General features: G+C 38.0%; 1 protein-coding gene across 3 annotated transcripts in view; it reads right to left on the bottom strand.

The window, feature by feature from the left end:
• Positions 1-19,407, bottom strand: part of LOC146003575 (uncharacterized) — a 340,389-nt gene that overhangs the window by 242,293 nt on the left and 78,689 nt on the right. For all 3 annotated transcript variants that reach the window (XM_083141873.1, XM_083141874.1, XM_083141875.1), the window contains exons 4-6: positions 12,109-12,217; positions 10,853-11,043; positions 7,414-7,496 (exon numbers count right to left, since the gene is read on the bottom strand). In XM_083141873.1, coding sequence (XP_082997999.1) covers positions 7,414-7,496; positions 10,853-11,043; positions 12,109-12,217 — 383 coding nt within the window. The remainder of the gene's footprint in view (positions 1-7,413; positions 7,497-10,852; positions 11,044-12,108; positions 12,218-19,407) is intronic.

Genomic DNA, 19,407 nt, shown 5'->3' with positions numbered 1-19,407 from the left:
ACTTGCTGTTAATATTCATAAGGATGAAATATCACGAATTGAAGATTAAAATTGGTAAACGCTGTAAGTGCCACAATAATTCAAACACCGTTTTCCACGTTACACTGTGAAATTTACCATGCTTTATAATGTGGTAAACGTGAAATGTGGCTGGTGGCGCTCTAAGTAGTTCAAAGGGCGTGTAAAGAGGTCACTAGTGTGAACGTACTTACGGGCTGATGTGCTGAGCGATGTGATTTCCCAACACTTTCGCTTTTGGCACTTACATCGTTTACCACTTTTAGTCCTCAATTATTAAAAGTTGCAAGGTTTTTATGCTGATCGCACTTGTTAATGTTAATACTTATGTTAACCTTTGCATGCACCATACTACGTATATAATGTTGAGTCAGTACTCTATTTTGTTTAGAAATAAGTTGTCCTTAAGTTTAACAAAATTAAGTCAACATCATTATGAACTTTAAAGAATTTCTAATAATAAGGCTATAATACATGTTATTGACGGTTAAATTACTAAATTAATGTTATAACTAAGGTATTTTAAAATCAGCGTATTAGATCTCCAATTTGATTTTTTCATTGCTTTATTATCTACACTACTCCTGGTCATATCAGTGGTATGAAAAGTAATAAAATGATACATGTTAGGGAAGGTAAAGGTTATGACATGTATTATTTTTGTATAAAATTATACAGTTTCTTCATTTGGGTATTGTGCCCCTCGAACGCGTGCCCATGTAGTGGAACCACGCCACTTGCCGGCAAAATCCCCTGAACTCAAGCGCATAGCTTTAAGTTAATTATTTTATTTAAATTATTTCTAACTAGTATTCGAAGTAAAAATTCCTAGGTGGAGGATTCTGTTCCAGTTTGGAAATGCATGGGGAATGCTTCTTCACTATGGGGATATTCGGGGAATGCTTCTATGCTTCAACATGGAGAGAGTGAAGAAGGTGAGGGGATGCATTACACAATTTTCTTCGTTCCTCCTACTTTTTCCAACAATAACTAAAGGAAAATATTAAGTTAATTAATAATTACATAATAAACCTTTAATTTCTTCTCACCAATCTCTTTTTTTTATATTTCATACCTTATTGCAATTTTAAAACTCATTAGTTTAGATAGATGGCGTGCCAAGAGCGGGTTGGTGGGAGGTCATAACCTTATTTGACCACGAATTTGTAAAATAAGAGTCAAATGCAGGAAAGGAGGCAAAACACATAGGCTGTCTACTATCAACCTTGGCCACGATACTGGTATAGATAGGTACTCTCGTGCAGCATTAATTTATTTATTATTTCTTTTAGTAATTTGAAAAATTCTGAATGCAAAGAACAATCCACTTTATCTTAAGATATCAAAAGAGAAAAATGAAAACTTTCGAATAAGATGCACCCGCTCACACACACACATACATACATGCATATATATATATATATATATATATATATATATATATATATATATGACAAGAATAATAACAATTACAACTTGGGTAAAACCAATATTAATTACTGTCGGACCCTGTGGCAGAGTGTTAGTCTGCCTGCAACACGTAGCGAGCTCCGCTCTTCGCGTGTGACGGCTGAGTGGTCGAACTGCCCGAGTTAGATAGGGCCGGATACGGTTTGCTAGTGTTGTGTTACTTTCCTTTCATTTGGAGTGAGTGTGTGGTTTTGATATACAATTATTGAGTGACAGTGAACATACGATGAAATAGACCACGATGAACACCCAACGAGAAAACACCTTGAAATTTGTTTTCACTGATGTCAAAACGCGACACACGTCATTGGATTTTCATCGATGGTTTCACGATACATACGCCACTTGTCTACGAACCAAGTGCTCAGTTTTGAAACAGATTACTTTCGTATGTGCTTGTACGTGAAATTTGTGACAAAAGTGGTAGGCGAACGATTAGGTGACCATAAGGTTGAAGTAAAATGGGCCCACCAGAGACACATAATTGTACGAATCCATGTAGCGCCAACTGAATTAAGTGCAGAAGTGATAGGTCGAGTCATGAGTGTTTATGGAGAAGTGTTGAAAATTGAGGACGAGACATACCCTGTGGAACACATTTACCCTACTCGAACTGGACGTGTCCTGATTAAGTTGATATTACGTAAACCCATACCTTCATATGTAATGATGAATGGAGACTCATACTTGGTGACATACCCTGGGCAAGAACGTATATGCCTGGCGTGAGCAGAAGTGGGGCTTAGTGTGGCCCAGTGTCCCAAACGTCCAAAAGTCGATACCCTGAAAATTGGCCCCGCAGGAGCCCAGTCAATATACCCGCTGACAATGTACCAAAAGGCCTATGAATCTACTGTGCTACCCGTGTAGACTAGACCAAGACATTCAGCGCCATCAGCAGCAGACGGCACTGAGTCAGAAGATAACAAAGGAGAAAACACAGATAGCACCATAATCACCGATGCGGTACCCGCCACGAAAATAGTGTAGAGAACACACCAACAGGATGTTAAGCAATGGAGCAGACAACCTTGATCACATTAGAAGAGTTCCATCCCATACCTCTTCTCCCTCCCAATTGCTTTGTTCACGAAGACAGAATTTCCAGTTGTTTCCTGCCTTAGAAAATCACGTTCGCGATCAGTATCCAGGTTATATCAGTTGCGGAAGAGTCAATGGTGTTACATAGGAAGATGAAGAAAAATAATGAAGGCGTAAGTTCCAAATTAGTTTAAAAATAATTTAGAGTAGAAACCGGTAACACAAAACAAGATTCTCAACAGGTCAGTATAACAAATACTTCGGACAATGCAACTAAAGAAAAACCTTCTAATAGTAACAAACGTAGCCCAGATATATTTTGTGGAAAGCGTAGTTAATGTATTCTAGGAGAAGTTGACGATTAATAATGTTGAAGATGTTAAGTAATTATTGTACTATTGTGTAATGATAGCGGTTTACACCATGACTTATGAATGATAATTTGATAGTGGCTATACACTGTGGTGACCATACAGGTATTATGATAGAGGTCTACATGAATGATAATTCGATAGTGGCTTTACACTGTTCAGAGTGGCAACCCATGTTTACGGGAGTATTTCATGTGTTTTTACCTTTAATGATAAATATTATTATGAACACAACTGTTAGAGTAGCGACTATTAACATAAATAAGTTAAGTTCCACGATGAAACAACGCGCTTTAGAGTTGCCCTTCTGCAGGAAGTGTTTGTGACCCAGCTTGCATTACCAGCCCAGTATGTGGCATATTCAAACCCCACGTGTCATGCACAAGGAACGGGCTTAGTTGTCAAAAAAGGACTGCCGATCTCTCACGTAACTCAACATCCATCTGGCCGTATAATAGGTACAAAAATATCAAATATTTGGTTATTCAACATATATGCTTCGTCTGGAAATACAAACCCGTCACTTGCGAAATGAGTTTTTTTTTATATACTGATGTAGCAGCAGAATTACAAGGGAGGAAAGAGCATATAATATGTGCAGGTGACTTTAATTGTGTTTTATATCCACAGGATCAACGACCTGGGTTCTCAACATCGAATTCATTACAAAAATTAGTTCATGGTTTTATTTTTGTGGATGTTTGGATCGCTAAGCATAATCGGAAATTGGGATATACATATTTCCGAGACAACTGTGCATCACGTTTAGATCGTTATGTCACCCCCCAATTAAGTCAAAATGTGAAATCAATACAACTTACTCCCACGTGTTTTTTCTGACCATTCAGCTGTAATTATGGGGATAAATTTGGATATCCCTCAGGTTGCGAAAGGATACGGATATTGGAAATTAAATACTTCGATTTTCATAGAGCCAAATTTCAAACACGCCTTTCATGAACAATGGAAAAAGTGGGAAAAAGATTTAGAGAAAAAGACAGATATCCTAGGTTGGTGGGAAAATTTTTTAAAACCTGGTATTAAAAAAATTTGTGTTCAATTTTGCAAAGAACGATCCGAATATTGGAACCTCAAATATAACTTCTATTACAGTGTGTTGCGTGAGCTTATAAAGGATGCAACGAATGGTAAAACAGTGCAAACTGATATATAGCAAATTCAAGCCACTTTATTACGTATGCATGCTCAGAAACGTAATGGTGTCGAAATTAGGAGCAGACTCCCACATTTAGATTGCCATGAAACTGTATCTCGCGCTCATATTATACAAGAGAGAGGAAAAACGCAACGAGGCAAGAAATTGGAATCTTTCAAATGGATGATGAACGGGAGTATACAAAACTTTCGGACATTAAGAATGTACTTTATGATCATTATAGTCACCTTTATTCGGATACAAGTACTAATGGTAATTCAGATGCTGATGAATTTTATGAAAATATTCCCCCAGTGTTGCATGATACTGATAGAGATCGTTTAGACAATGTATTCACTATGGAAGAAGTATATAAAGCAGTCATGGCGGGAAGACCCTTTTCCTCTCCTGGAATTGATGGACTTCCCACTGCTCTCTTTCAAACCGTTTGGAATTTGATGGGGGAAACGATAACAAAATGGGTGAATGTAGTTTTTAAGAACCACATCACAGGTAAATCATCAAATACTGGTGTTATAGTATTAGTACCAAAAATAGCGCAACCAAAGAAAGTTTCTCATTATCGTCCCATAACTCTACTGTGTGCAGATTACAAAATATTTTCTCGGTGTATGATGCAAAGGCTGGCTCCTTATGCTGAACAATTAGTTGGTAAGATGCAATACTGTTACGGTGAAAAAAAAAATGCCCGACCCTGTGGCCGAGTGGTTAGCATATCGCGCTGCGACGCCAAGGGTCGCGGGTTCGAATCCCGGTCGGGCTTGGTTGTTTGTGAATGTCCATTCATCAATTTCATCATTTCATCACTCATCCCCATCTTCGCAAATTAGCCTAGAGGCACAAAACGCGAAGTAAAATAAACTAAATCAATCAATCAATGTTACGGTGAAAACAAAAATATATATGGTGTATTGCAAACACTCCGTGAAGTAATTGCTAGGTCAAACTCCAACACTGCAAATGTAAATCATGCCATTTTAGCTGTAGATTTCCAACATGCTTTTGACTCTGTTCATCATGAACAAATGTTCAAGGTTTTTGGTAAACTTGGTCTAGGTGGAAATTTTCTAAATGCCTTACAAGATCTGTATAAATTCGCAGAATCCAAAATCCAAATAAATGGATTCTTAACGAGCCCCTTCCCTGCGTGTGCAGGGGTTTCGACAGGGAGGTCCTCTCTCCATGTTGGCTTTTTGTGTCTCGCTTATGCCATTGTTAATATCCTTACAAAAGGGAATATCTGGTGCTACAATTAGCAATCAAAATATAAAAGTATTATCGTATACAGATGATGTCAGTATTTTAGTTCAGTCACAGACTGACACAAAAATTATACATCAGCAACTGAAGAAATACAAACTGGTTTCAGGTTTAAAGATAAACTATGGAAAAACTCGTATGATGTATTTAAATTCTACAAACCAAAACAGATCTCAAGGACCTTTTCAAGTTGTTCCAAAATTGAAAATACTTGGAATAATGTTTACTATGGCAATTAAACAGATGCAGGAATTAAATTATAATTCGATAATAGGAGCTATAAAAGCTGTTTTATGTAAACATAAGCTTAGGAATTTAAGCTTACTATCACGTGCAGCTTTTGTAAATATGTTCGCGCTCTCCAAGGTCTGGTTTCTGGCGAAAATTCTTCCACCACGAAAAATAGACCTTGCGAAACTGAAGAGTGCTATAAATTGGTTCATGTGGTCTGGACATATCCTTTGGGTTAGCCATGAAACAATGTGTCTATCTGTTGAACGCGGCGGATTAAAATTGGTTCATGTGGCAACCAAATGTCAAGCACTAATGATTCAGGCTAACTTTGCCGCTCTGATAAATGATCCTGAAGGTCTGACAGCTACGATGCTCCAGCAATGTTTGAACTCTATTGTATTAGCATGTCCACTTGATATAAGCACTATTCCCAAACAGTGCCAATATTTGGTAGATTATATTGTGGAAATATGTTATTCTTTGTTACTACCGGGCAATCTACAAATACCCACTGTAAAAAATATATACAAAATTATCTGTAAGACTAGGTATAATAAATGTAAAATAATGTTGAAGCACCCTCGTGTCCTGTGGAACAGAGTTTGATGTAATGTACATGCAACACATATATCAACAACGCTAAGGTCTGCATGGTATTGTATGGTTCACCAAATTGTGATAACTGGCACTAAACTTCATCGATTCCGACTAGCGGAAACTCTGCTGTGTAAATGGTGTAATGTAGAAGAAAGTGTAGAACACCTAATCAGTGAGTGTATAATTACAAAATCAACGTGGGAGTATATCACGAAAATGATCAGTATAATATGCAGAACAAGCCAGACGCAAATCACGATTGAGCATCTTTTGTACCCAAGTTTTACTTATTACCCGAAAACAAAGGTACATAGTGTACAATGGATATTAGGGGATTATGCTTGGTTTCTTAGTACCTATAAGAAACATGATTTTCGTGAGAGATTTGAAATATATATGAATCAAGAATATCAACATATTTCTTCATATTTTATGCATACTACGTATGCAAATTTTTTAACTGTCATGCATACTATGTAACTATTACTAAAAACAGTTGTATTGGATGGACATATTTTGTATTCTGGAAATGTAACAAGGAAATAAAGTACTTTAAAAAAAAAAAAAAAAGAGGTTAGCACATTGCGCTGCGACGCCAAGGGTCCCGGGTTCGAATCCCGCTCGGGCTTGGTTGTTTGTGAATGTCCATTCATCAATTTCATCATTTCATCACTCATCCCCATCTTCGTAAATTAGCCAAGAGGCACAAAACGCGAAGTAAAATAAACTAAATCAATCAATCAATCAATCAATATTAATTACTCTTCAGCTGCTTGATGCACGCGTTCTGAAAGTCTACTTGGAAAGATGGAAGCCTAGAGAATCGCTTAATGAATTGTAAATTGTTTGTAACCAATGCGCAGAAGTGATCTTTGTTCTATGAATAGCATTGGAGATTTATTGTGTGAATGGTGACAGGAGAAAAAAATCCATTAAATTCTCTCATTGTTACTACTTTTTACCAAATAAGAACAAACACCTAAAATATTTTTTTATTATTTTTTGATAATATGTTGTGTTGTGTATTTTTGATAATATGTTAGTTTATCGTAATGTCAGTTGAAAGCACAAAAACGTTATTTGCTTTGTGAACAAGTTCATTTTTGAAAATTGTTTGTATTATTCCGTCTAGTATATTGTTTTGAAAGCGAAAAATCATCCCTGATAGGAGTGAAAATTTAAGTTTATTGCTAGGGATAATTGAGGTTAGTGAGGAGGGTCCCTGGCAACCTCATTAATACTCACCGTCAGTAGTTGTGTATCCATCTTGAAGGGACCAATTTGCCATTTTCATGGTCTCGTTGATCAATTTAATTCGACTGAAATCACTGAAACATATTATTAATTACTTTAATTTATGTAAATAACACTTCTGATATAGCACAGTAATAAAATAAAAATACCAAGATGGGATAACTGAAAAATCTTTTTTTTTTTTAATCTTGCAACTTTCAGGTGCTCATTAAGAGTCTGGTAAGTGTTAGGTGACAAGACGTCATGTATAAACCTGTACGAATATGCGACAAAACGTACCAGCGACAAAACGTACCTACCACCCGGGCGGCTACCTGCGAAGCGTCTTGGAATGAGTCTTAAAATATTTGCGATGCGACAAAACGTACCACTTGATGGGACGGCATCAAAAATCGTGTCGTTTTTTATTACAGTTCCACACTGTTATTCGAATTTCCGCGTTTTGAAACCAACTATTCACAAAGTAATCAAAGAAAAGAGTTAGCTTCGCTGATTCTGGGGTTTGAGAGTGTATTTCCAGTCATCCATCATAAACTTCCTCCGTTTTTAATAAGGCCAGAGCGGCAAACATGCGTATATCCAAAGGGATTTCCTCATTCTCTCGATACTCGACCGAAAGTCCTATATCTTGAACTTTACATCAAAGGCATTTCTTAAAATGGAAAAAGCACCCACTGATTTCTGTCGAAGGAAACACTTTGCGAATCGCAGATATGGCGGCCAATTTGGGAGCATGAACCTATAACCTAACCTAACCTAACCTATCGTAACCTAACCTAACTCAAGGTCAAGTTAGCTGGGTGCTGATTCGGGTGGCAGATAGCGCACCGTATTGGAATGTCTGACATGTCAAGGGCAAGTTCAAGCGTTTTCCTTGAAGTGGTACGTTTTGTCGCGGAGTAAATATTTTTAACTTATTAGTAGATCCTTCACAGGCAGCTGTTTATCTGAGTGGTACGTTTCGTCGCGAAAACCCAAGTGGTATGTTTTGTCGCTGGTACGTTTTGTCGGGACACCACCTGTACAGTCCCTTTTTATGAGTCCCCGTCCCGATTTATTAAAATGTAAAACGGAATCCCAAAATGTCCCTTTGTGTGACATTGACTTATCGGCATAGAATTACTGCAACAATACACCTTCTCTACTATTACTATGAACTGTGACATTGGGTAGAAATTATTTCGCATTCCAATGTCAACAATGTGTCATATTCCAATTTTCTTAAAATATTGAAGTTTCCTCTCTCTGTTTACTTGAAATTAATGCCCCCACTGAACGAGTGTTTTCATACGTGAATGATTTGTGAACAAATTACAAAAAAACTCAATCAGTACAAGCTATGTTGATTAATCAGATGAACTTTAATCACACATGTGTAAACTTTTTCAAAATGTTACTTGAAAAGTTGGATGCTGAAGAATAGCCATTCATCGGTAAAATATCAATGAATGACTTCTAGGTTGGAGTGATATGTTCATTGTGTATATCACCATTATGTAAGTTATTTATATATTATTTATTTATTTAGTTTTCAAACATAAATATTTATGACGAAAGAGTTTCTACATTAAAATGTGTATATTATGCTGTCCCGTTTTGTCCCGTTTTTCCTTCAGAGAAATATGAATAATGCCTTGTTTGTTGTTTTAAGTATATGGTCACCTTAGGTAAGTGTCATAAGAAAAAGGAAGTCTGTACTACTGAGCGGGAAAATGTGGTTTCTAAATAAAACGTTCCAAATGAACACGAATCTAAGTTGTATTCATGAATTTGAAAGGATTTTTACAAAATTTGATTGAAGTACCAAACTCTGCACTGATATAGTCTGTATCACCCACGAATTCGCTTGAACTGAAATACAGAATTTTTGTGGCCCTTTTTTCCAAGTTAATTTTTTCGTTTGCGTTAAAGTTAAAAAGAGTAACACATTCAAAATCATAAGAATCTAAATTTGGAACATAACTCTAGAAATATTACGTAGTTTTGATGTAAAATGTGTTTGGTAACTTTTCGAAGACTATTGCGTAAGTTTTGTTTTGAAGTATTGAAGTTAAGGTTTCGTTGGAGAGTAATGGAGACAAAATCGATAGTTCCATATAATGAGTATGAATACTTTACTTCAAAGAATAGAGTAAATCGGCATATATCAAAACGCTTTGTAAGGTGAGTATGAAAACTCAATAAAGAAACGCTGCGGAAATATACTTTGCCTACTTGTGCTGTTTTGAAATGTGGCTATAAATTTGACAACTGTAGATACTAACTATATGTTATTTCTTTTGTTGTTTTCTTTGTACGGAAATACATTTCATGACTCAGGTCGCTACCAGTTTGTAATGACTTATTATATAGCCCTATAGGAAATCGATATCACTTTAATTATTTAAAGCTTTTTGTGGTGAAATTTGCTATAAGAGGGGAAGCATACCTGATTAATCTACGATTTACTGTCACTGTCATAAGGAGAAGACAAAGCCAGTGGCCAACTCGCGATCTAAAATGGACAGTCATTTGTTTACTTTTCTCGCAGTCACCACTTCGCTTGTGCTAGTCTCTCTCCTTATTTATGACATAATTGCTTCTATGTCAAAAAATTAAATAACCTTAAACATTACGTTCCTTCGTGCAAATACTTGTCACTGAATAAAGGTGACGATGATGTGTGGAAGAACGCCACACAATTTAACAACGTGGGGGAAGGATTACGTTGTAAGCAGCTGATTGCATCATCCACGCTCCTTTCTCTCGCTTAGAATTGAACACTCGACGACAGCGTCAGGAGGTTTTTCTCTTCATGGTAGAACAGTAACTATCGATACTTCAGTATCTGCAAGATCTATATGAAGTTCTCGTTTTCTAAAAATGGCAAAAAATACAAGCATATCCACAACAAAGCGATACGATTTATACCATAACAGGCCTGCATACATTTGGTATTGTCTTTTTTTTTTATAATACCGGTATACGTCTACTAGCATCTGAGGTATTGAGAGTAAATCATACATAAGTAAGACTGTCATGGCAAGGTACATAATTCTTCCTCTTTTGCCAATTGTACAAAGAAAAACTTAAAACATTTAAGGTGACATCGAATTCATGTAATAATAATAATAATAATAATAGCATCGAATGAATGAGGCATAGACATTGTTTGAAGTGTGTTAATCAAGAAAGAAAAAACTATGACAACAACCATATTAGGTTATAATAATATGTTGATACATACAGAAATTATATTAACATCATCACAAAATACAGTAATATTGTGTAAGGTAAATCCCACTATAATATGGATACATCATTCAATCACCATATGTATATTTTGGCGCATTTGAATGAGCATTTCATATAAGTCTGAAATACCCACTGTTTGAAAACACGTTTTACCAGTACTTAGTCTTTTTAACATCATCTCTCTAAAATAGCTAACCTGCTGTTCACAAACATGTCACCTCCATTCAACATATTGACAGATCGGCAAATTCCATAGTTCGTAAGTACAGGCAATGCCCATTCTATGTTTGACAGACCAGCCAAGAAGTCCAGGTTCTTGTATCCTAATATTCCTGAATGTGAAATATGATCAACAGGAAGCTTTAAGTTTCTGTCGAAATGTAGATGCTGCAAAGTAAATATATATATATATATATATATATATATATATATATATATATATATATATAATTAGGAGGAAAACTTAGCCTATGTGGGAAAACTTACCTTAAACGGGAGGCTTAACCTGTAAATTGTTCTAAAGCCCAGTAATAACTTAACAAAAATCAACACTCGTGCATACTGCATCTTGAGAAAAGGTTGGTTAATTTTTGGTTTTCGATTCTACTTCGCAAATCGTTGAAAATATAGAAAAATGTGTCTAACAGAAGTTGAGAGTGCGTTAAAAACGCGAATTTTGTTTTTTCACATATTACACAATACATTTTCTTTTGCTTTGTGACATTTTCAACTGTTTGCGAAATACGGCTGATTAACGAAAAATTAACCTCCATTTTCCAAGATGTCTTCCATAGCACAGGATGTAAAAGTGTCAATTTGTGATTTGTTATCGCTTAGCACTAGAACTATTCATAGATAAAGTCTCACTTTCGAGATATATTTCCCAGGTAAAATCCTGAAATGATTAGTCATATATTTTATAACAAGTGAAGCGAACAAATGCAGTTTTCCCTATCAAATAATTTCTTAGAACCTGCACAGCTATCTCTGAAGTCTTAATACTTTCAATCCTTCACTTAAAATATGTCTCCTTGTTTCAAGTTATGACCGGATAGACTGTCGAAATAGTTCTTATAGATTATACATTGTAAAAGCAGTGGCGCAAACTAAGACCAAGCAAGGTTTTGTAATACTTCTTTGGTGTATTTTATATCTGGATGTCTAGCAACATTACGTGTAGAGGTCACTACACCAATTAGTGGCTAGTATTAAGTCAGGATTGGTAGTGTATCAAAACTTAGTAGTACAAAGGAATAAGATGTAATTATCATGCAAGTAGGATCATATATGTAGTTAGGACAGTTTCTGGCTATTGTGCAGCGGTTGTTTAAAGCTAAAAAAAAGTATACTAGGCTACAGTTAAGTTACATTTTTAAAAGTGACTGCACTTTTGCTGCAAGCATTCACTCGCAAAAGCGATTTACACGAATTTTAGCACCATTTATTACCCACCTTGGAGAAGTCTGTGCCATTCAAAAAGTTACCCAGATTTTCACACTGCGGAATGTTTGGAATTTTCACGCTCCAGAAAGACCCTTTCAAGGCACAAAGAATCATCAAACTGCAAGCAAATAAGTATAAACAGAATTCATGTAATAAGTTAAATGGATGGTTATGTGTGCTATTATTATCTTATTCTGAAATTGAAACTTCATTGGGAAAGCTAAGTAAATGTACTACAATTGAAGGAATATACAGGGTGGTCCATATTGATGGGAAACATTTTATTTCATATTGCAGACAATGGGAATATACTAACATTTTTAAAATGCAATGTACAAAGGCTGTCGCAGAGAAGGTGAGACAGATTTTTTCCTGGCTTGGCAACACTGCCTATGGTTTCGGTACTAGTCGCGTCGTATAGGATGACTCATTCTGTTTCCGTAGCAAGTTGTCACATGTTACGAAACCACATTAGTGAGCAGCTGTGTTGATTTGCGTGGAACGTGTTTCGTTTACCCCTCCACGTTTTTGTGTAAAACATTGCTTTTCGCGATGAGTATTCAAGATGAACAGCGACATGCCAAAAAATTTTGTTGGGGTTTAGGGAAAAGTGCTGCGAAAACATATGCCATGTTTCAACAGGCATATGCCGATCGAGGCCGCGTCCGAATCGGCAGCAGATGTCACCTAGAGCACCGTTCCATCCGGGGACTCAGCCAATCTCCGTTGTCCGAATTGGCGGCAGACGTGGAGTCGGAGGGGAGAGCTGAGAGGCGCGACAGATGCACGCTTGAACTCGCTGTGACCCTGTGCTGGGCTGCCATATTACAACTTTCACTTTGTACAGACAACATTTACTGAATAAACGATGTAAAACTCAGTGATACTTGGACATTTTATCGATATTACTGAATGTAGAAAAATTGTAAATGAAGAAATAGCATGTTACATTTTTAATATGATTAACAAATAGGTGGAAATCATTGTGTTGTTTGTTTGGCGTCTGCCTTCTGCTTCCGTACTGTGCGCCTGCGCTCCAGGACGCGGTGGGTGACGTTCGGGCTGACACCTGGCGGGAAAAGTGACAACCGTACTACAAGGGGACATGTAGATTCGGACGACTTGGACGTGACTTCGACGGCACGCGAGAGCAACGGGAGAGAACGGGACGGAGCGCTTGCCAATCCGGACACGGCCCAAGACAGACTGAGTAGAGCCACGGTATTACCAAGGAGTCTTTGAGACTCTGCGCCAGCACGTAGCAAGAAAGAGGCTGCATTTGAAGAACTCCTTCATATTGCACCACGATAACGCACGCCCGCATACCGCGCGGGATTTTCAGGATTACGCGACGAAGAGAAAAATGGAAATTTTCCCGCATCCAGCTTACAGCCCTGACCTTGCAGCCTGCGACTTTTGCCTATTTCCACTTTTAACGGCCGCTTTACGTGGTCGTCATTTCATGACGAACAAAGAAGTGATCACCGTAGCGCGAGTTTTCTTCAGTTCGCTACCTGATGACGAATTTTCAAAGACATTCACAAAGTGGCAGGAGCGTATGGACGCTTGCTTAGCTGTCAATAGTGCCTATTTTGAAAAAGATGTACGTCTACTCGATATGGCTGATTCTGAATAAAAATTTTGTGGTTCGTAATTTTTTTTGTTTCATTTTAATGATTCTTGGAGGGGTCCATGTACATGCTTGTCTTTTAACTGCTACGCAGTCACGACTTTTTGACCTATTTCGTTTATTTTGGTCTCAATCGGCAGGTAACAAACCAAATTTTCACCCTACTACATTTGCTAGCCAATGGAGGTTGCTGTTTTCCTATACAGGAATTAGTCTCACCTTCTCTGCGACAGCCTTTGTATTTGGAAGCTAGAGCTTGGGAGTTAATTTTAATTCATTATTTATTTTATTTTTCCACTGAATTATGGTGCTGTGGACTCTGGTTGAAATTACTTATGTTGTGGAAGAGTTCCTCACTAGTGGATGGTAATTCTGTGTCACTGCTGAGCGCTACAACGACATGTTAATCACGTTTTTCGTTCCCTAAATGAGGACGCAACAAGATGGTGCCACACTGTTGTTCGTAAACTCCAAACAACTCAGCCCAGGTCTTACGAGTGGATTACGCAGACGTCACAGGAATCGTCACGTCGACGTCACTAGCGAAGCTGCCCCACGCTGGAGTTTACGAGTTGGTGTTTTAAGTCCACTTTATGCACAGTAAGGCTAATCGGGACTGGACCTACAGTTTAAAGTGGGATCCGAACCACTTGTGCCTCCACCGAGTATCGAACCCGGGACCTCTTGATTACAAGGCGACGACGCTACCACTGCGCCATCGGTGAGGCCCTCTGGAGTTTACGAACAGCGTGGATTATGGCGTTGTGGATCGTCTGCTTGACTCTTGAGCATGTTTAAAAGCAGTTGACTTTCCTTTGGAAGTAGTATTCATTTCTAGCCTGTGGTACTAGGTGTAAATTAAATGGCACTAAATCTCACCTCTATATAAAGCTCGGTTGCATTAATATAAATTAATAGAATATTTTGACAAGTTTTATAAATTTGCACAAAAAATAACCGACAAAACCGAATCAACTGTATGCCTACATATCAAAAATATTTATTTTGTAGTATTTTATTGGTTGGTGAATTTACTTTAGTGTACCGTGGATTAACATCAACTAATAACGTTGAATTATGGTAAATGAAATGGTTTTAAAAATATTTATAAATAAATGATTGCCGGCCATTGAAAGCTGCTGCGTCATGTTTTCTGCTAGTTTTCATCTGCAGTCAGCCAACTCAGTCGTATCGAGAAAGGCTTACAAATCTTAGAGCCAAGTAAGCCGGATACGTCACCGCGACGTCGCGGAAGTGTGTGGAGCACATGAGTTTACGAACAGTAAAGAGCGGCTTCGGCTGACCTGGCTAGAGTTTACGAACGCCGTCACTGGTCATACAGGATTAGTGCCAATGAGAACCCTTCGAGACCATTTCCCTGGTCGCCTTATTTTCAGATTTGGTGATATCAGTTGGCCATCAAGATCACCGGATCTAGCCCCAAAGGACTACTTCCTGTAGGGTTACCTAAAGGAAAGGGTGTACAATGGTGGAAGAAAGTTCTTCCGCATAAGACTTTAATGGCAGTAAATAATGCCGGAAGGGTAGGCAACACACATTGCACCTTTAGGTGATCAGGTGATTCTGTCTGTCTCAAGAGCAACTCGTATTTCATGCAAAAGCCAATAGGCACAGAAAATGTAGGAATGGCATGTGATTTGTCAGGTTGAATGTTGTTCGTCAGAAAATCGCCTTTTCTCAAGCCAGGTCGCACAACCGACAAGAGCTACACGTTATATATCCGAAAATGATTCCCCTAAAAACGTTGAACGAAACACTAAAACAATTCTTGCCTGAATTACATAGGCTACTATACTATACAGGGTGTCGCAAAACTCTTTCAACAACGCTTGGGTGCTGGTAGATATCATTAAAACAAGTAACTTTTCCCTATAAAGTTTACCTCGAAAGCGCTTAGTTTCTGCGCTATAAGCGCTTAAAATCTATCCTGTACGTATGCAACCCAACACAGCAAACGCTTGCTCTGACATAACTACCAGGGGCGCGTGGCAGGGTTGCCACTAGCGTTTTCCTCGTTAAGAGAGACGACTTGAAAACAACAACTTGGGAGTCTTGCCTGAGCAAAATCCAAAACATTAATGATACTTACGATGTTGTAAGAAGAATTGACAGTATTTATAAACTGACCAAGACAAATAATGGGCAGACTGAAATTCAAGATTACTTACTCATTCTAAAATATCTCCATAATTGATTGATTGATTTGGATTATTATAATTTGCTTTTCTTCTACCTTTGGCTAATCGCGAAGATGAGGATTATAGCTATGATGAAATAACAAATGACACCATTGTCTAGGCCAGGATTTAAACCCGAGACACCTGGCGTCTTAGCGATCTTTGCTAACAACATCACCACGTAGTTTTTCGTGTATCATGCAATATCAACAATTGCAAGGGACACGTAAGATAGAGGAAATCCACGAACGAACAAATGTAAGTAATGCGCAAATGTGCAATACGAGTGCCCTTTACAGTTCAGCGCTTGATTGATATATGTATGCATTTATTGGCTTTGGTTCTTAATAAGCACTAGTTTTAATTTGTGAATTTATTCATGTCTAAACGACGTTTTGCATTATATTGAAAGTCGGCCCCCGTGGCGGAGTGGTTAGAACATCGCGCTACGATGCCAGGGGTCTTGGATTCGAATCCCGGCTTGGGTATGAATGTTTGTGAGTGTCCATTCATCAATTTCATCATATCCTCACTCATCCCCATCTTCGCAACTTAGCCAAAAGTGGCACAAAAAGATAAGTAAAATAAATCAATTCAATGAATGAATGAATCAATCAATCATTAAATTAAAAGAGCCTTGCAATTATTTTCTTATGATTGTTTCATTGGGTGTTTAAGTCCACTTTATGCACAGTAAGGCTAATTGGAATGGGCTTACAGTTTAAAGTGGGATCCGAACCACTATGTGCCTCCACAGGGTATCGAACCCGGGACCCCTTGATTACAAGGCGACGACGCTACCACTGCGCCATCGGGGAGGCCTAATGAGACGAACACGATTAGCAATAACGCTAGCACAGATAGGAATAATTTTCAAATAAATTCTAATAACATTACAGTCTGCGTGTTCGAAATGAGGCAGCAAACACGTCATGTTTACATTTGTTCGTTCGTGGATTTCCCCTATCTTACGTGTCCCTTGCAATTGTTGATATTGCATGATACACGAAACACTCCGTGGTGATGTTGTTAGCAGAGATCGCTAAGGCGCCAGGTGTCTCGGGTTTAAATCCTGGCCTAGACAATGGTGTCATTTGTTATTTCATCATAGCTATCATCCTCATCTTTCAATTCTTCTTACAACATCGTAAGTATCATTAATGTTTTGGATTTTGCTCAGGCAAGACTCCCAAGTTGTTGTTTTCAAGTCGTCTCTCTTAACGAGGAAAACGCTAGTGGCAACCCTGCCACGCGCCCCTGGTAATTATGTCAAAGCCAGCGTTTGCTGTGTTGGGTTGCATACGTACAGGATAGATTTTAAGCTCTTATAGCGCAGAAACTAAGCGCTTTCGAGGTAAACTTTATAGGGAAAAGTTACTTGTATTAATGATATCTACCAGCACCCAAGCGTTGTTGAAAGAGTTTTGCGACACCCTGTATATACTATATGTGCCGCAGTAGCTCAGTCGTTAGGGCGTTTTATTATCCTGCGAGAGATCTGAGTTCGGTCACCGACGGGGGATAATCGGAATTTTGTCCACCTGTTCAACCTGCTCTGGTGATGTGATCAACCCAGCGTCGTATAAAGTGGGTACCTGGAGGAAACTCGAGGGGGCAAGGCCACCAGGGGCGTGGTGCTGATCCCCACCTTCGGCCTGATGAAGAAAGCTTGGGGCCCTAACTCACACCCCCTACATACCTTCATGGCTTGGTGCAATGCACACGGTAGCACTTTGCTTTTTAATTTACTATACATCCCGATTTTGTAGGAACAGAACTTCCCAATCTCTACGTGCGCTTTCTTACAAGTTCCGTAGGGATGTGAATAGGCTCCAATTGTTCTTGACACAATTCATACATGTCATATTTCCTTATAAGAACAACTGTCGATATATTTTGTGTGTGTGTGTGTGTGTGTGTGTGTTGTGTGTGTGTGGGGGGGTATAATCCAAACATGTGAGGTGATCCTTTTCCCACTACTCCATTCTCAGAAATAAATCTCAATTCCACACACTGAAAATGAAGCACTTTCTACATCTTAGCATGCAAATATCTAGTAGCAAAGTAATGTGTGAAAAGAGAAAAATTAACGTTTTGTAACGCACTCTGGAAATTTCGTAGTATTTTTTCCCAATTTGAACTGACATTCAAAATATTCATTAACTAACGAATAGCTTAGTCGTTCTGCTACTTTCAATTCTTCATTACCGTAGTCACCGTACCTCTCTCTCTCTCTCTCTCTCTCTCTCTCTCTCTCTCTCTCTCTCTCTCTCTTAGCCTTCCCGATGGCGGAGTAGTAGCGAAGTCGCCTTGTAATCAAAGAGTCCCCGGTTCGATACCCGGTGGAGACACATAGTGGTTCGGATCCCACTTTAAACTGTAGATGCAGTCTCGATTAGCCTTACTGTGCATAGTGGACTTAAAATACCAAATGAAAATAAAATAAAAATCACCGTAACACTCTACAAAGCCAGAGGATCCAGGTTCGATACCTGTTGAGCCTTAGATGTAGCATTGCATTCGTATCATTACCCATCATCTTCATCGTCGCGATTATCGCAAGAGGTAAAAATGCGACACAAAATAACCCAAACAGAAGCTTGAAATCAATCTGAATATTGGTTACGTTGGATACGTGGTAGAATTGTATTAAAAATCACTTCCTGTAATGTAATAGGGTTTTTGATTAGAGACAATTTATATAATACATAACGGTGTTGCAAACAATGAGTAGTTTCACGTTCACCACACTTCACACATCTTCAGCTGAAAAATTAATGTTGAAGTGAACGGTTGAGTTCAAAATTCCTCAACTGATAATTAATAGCACGGACGTATGTGATTTCAACTTGTTTATACAAGATAGAACGTTTTTCGTCGAGACGGGGCCAGGAAGGGAAAACAATCCATGAATTTGGGAAGGAAAAAGTTCACAATTTCGTAAACAAAGTCTGGAAGTTCTTGTTTATTGAAAAATGTAAAAAACTACTATACACTGGGGAAAAACAGAATGTTGTGCCTTATTTCTTCAATAAGGACTGCTTATATAATTTCTGGAATGAAACTTGTTACTTCGAACAAATTACCGACACTTATAGTATCGATAAAACTTCACAAAGTAAGCATTTTTATACATATATCCGGACTTTTCCGGATCTAGATAATCGGGAAGTAATTTCTAAGCTGGGATTGTAATTGTTTTTCCGAACATCCAGTAGCAACCATGCACACTCTTTGATTTAAGCATACTTCTCCAAGAAACCACGTTATCTCAGACTCCCCTTACATTTTCTGTTTCTCCATCTAATTTGAAGTTACGTGATGCCCAAAATACGTATAAGACATTTGTGATTTTTTTCAAATTCCTTCCGGAGGCCAGACACAACTCTAAAATCTAGGACACGTCCGGAAATAAGAATGATTCTTATAACCTTTTTTTATTTTCTTATTTAGCATCGTTTTTCTTTCACCTTTTGCTAA

This window comes from Lepisma saccharinum, chromosome 20 (assembly GCF_977018435.1).
Source record: "Lepisma saccharinum chromosome 20, izLepSacc3.1, whole genome shotgun sequence".
Taxonomy (NCBI): Eukaryota; Metazoa; Arthropoda; class Insecta; order Zygentoma; family Lepismatidae; genus Lepisma; species Lepisma saccharinum.
The sequence above is the reverse complement of the archived record's forward strand: the minus strand, read 5'-3'. Positions and strand labels throughout refer to the sequence as shown.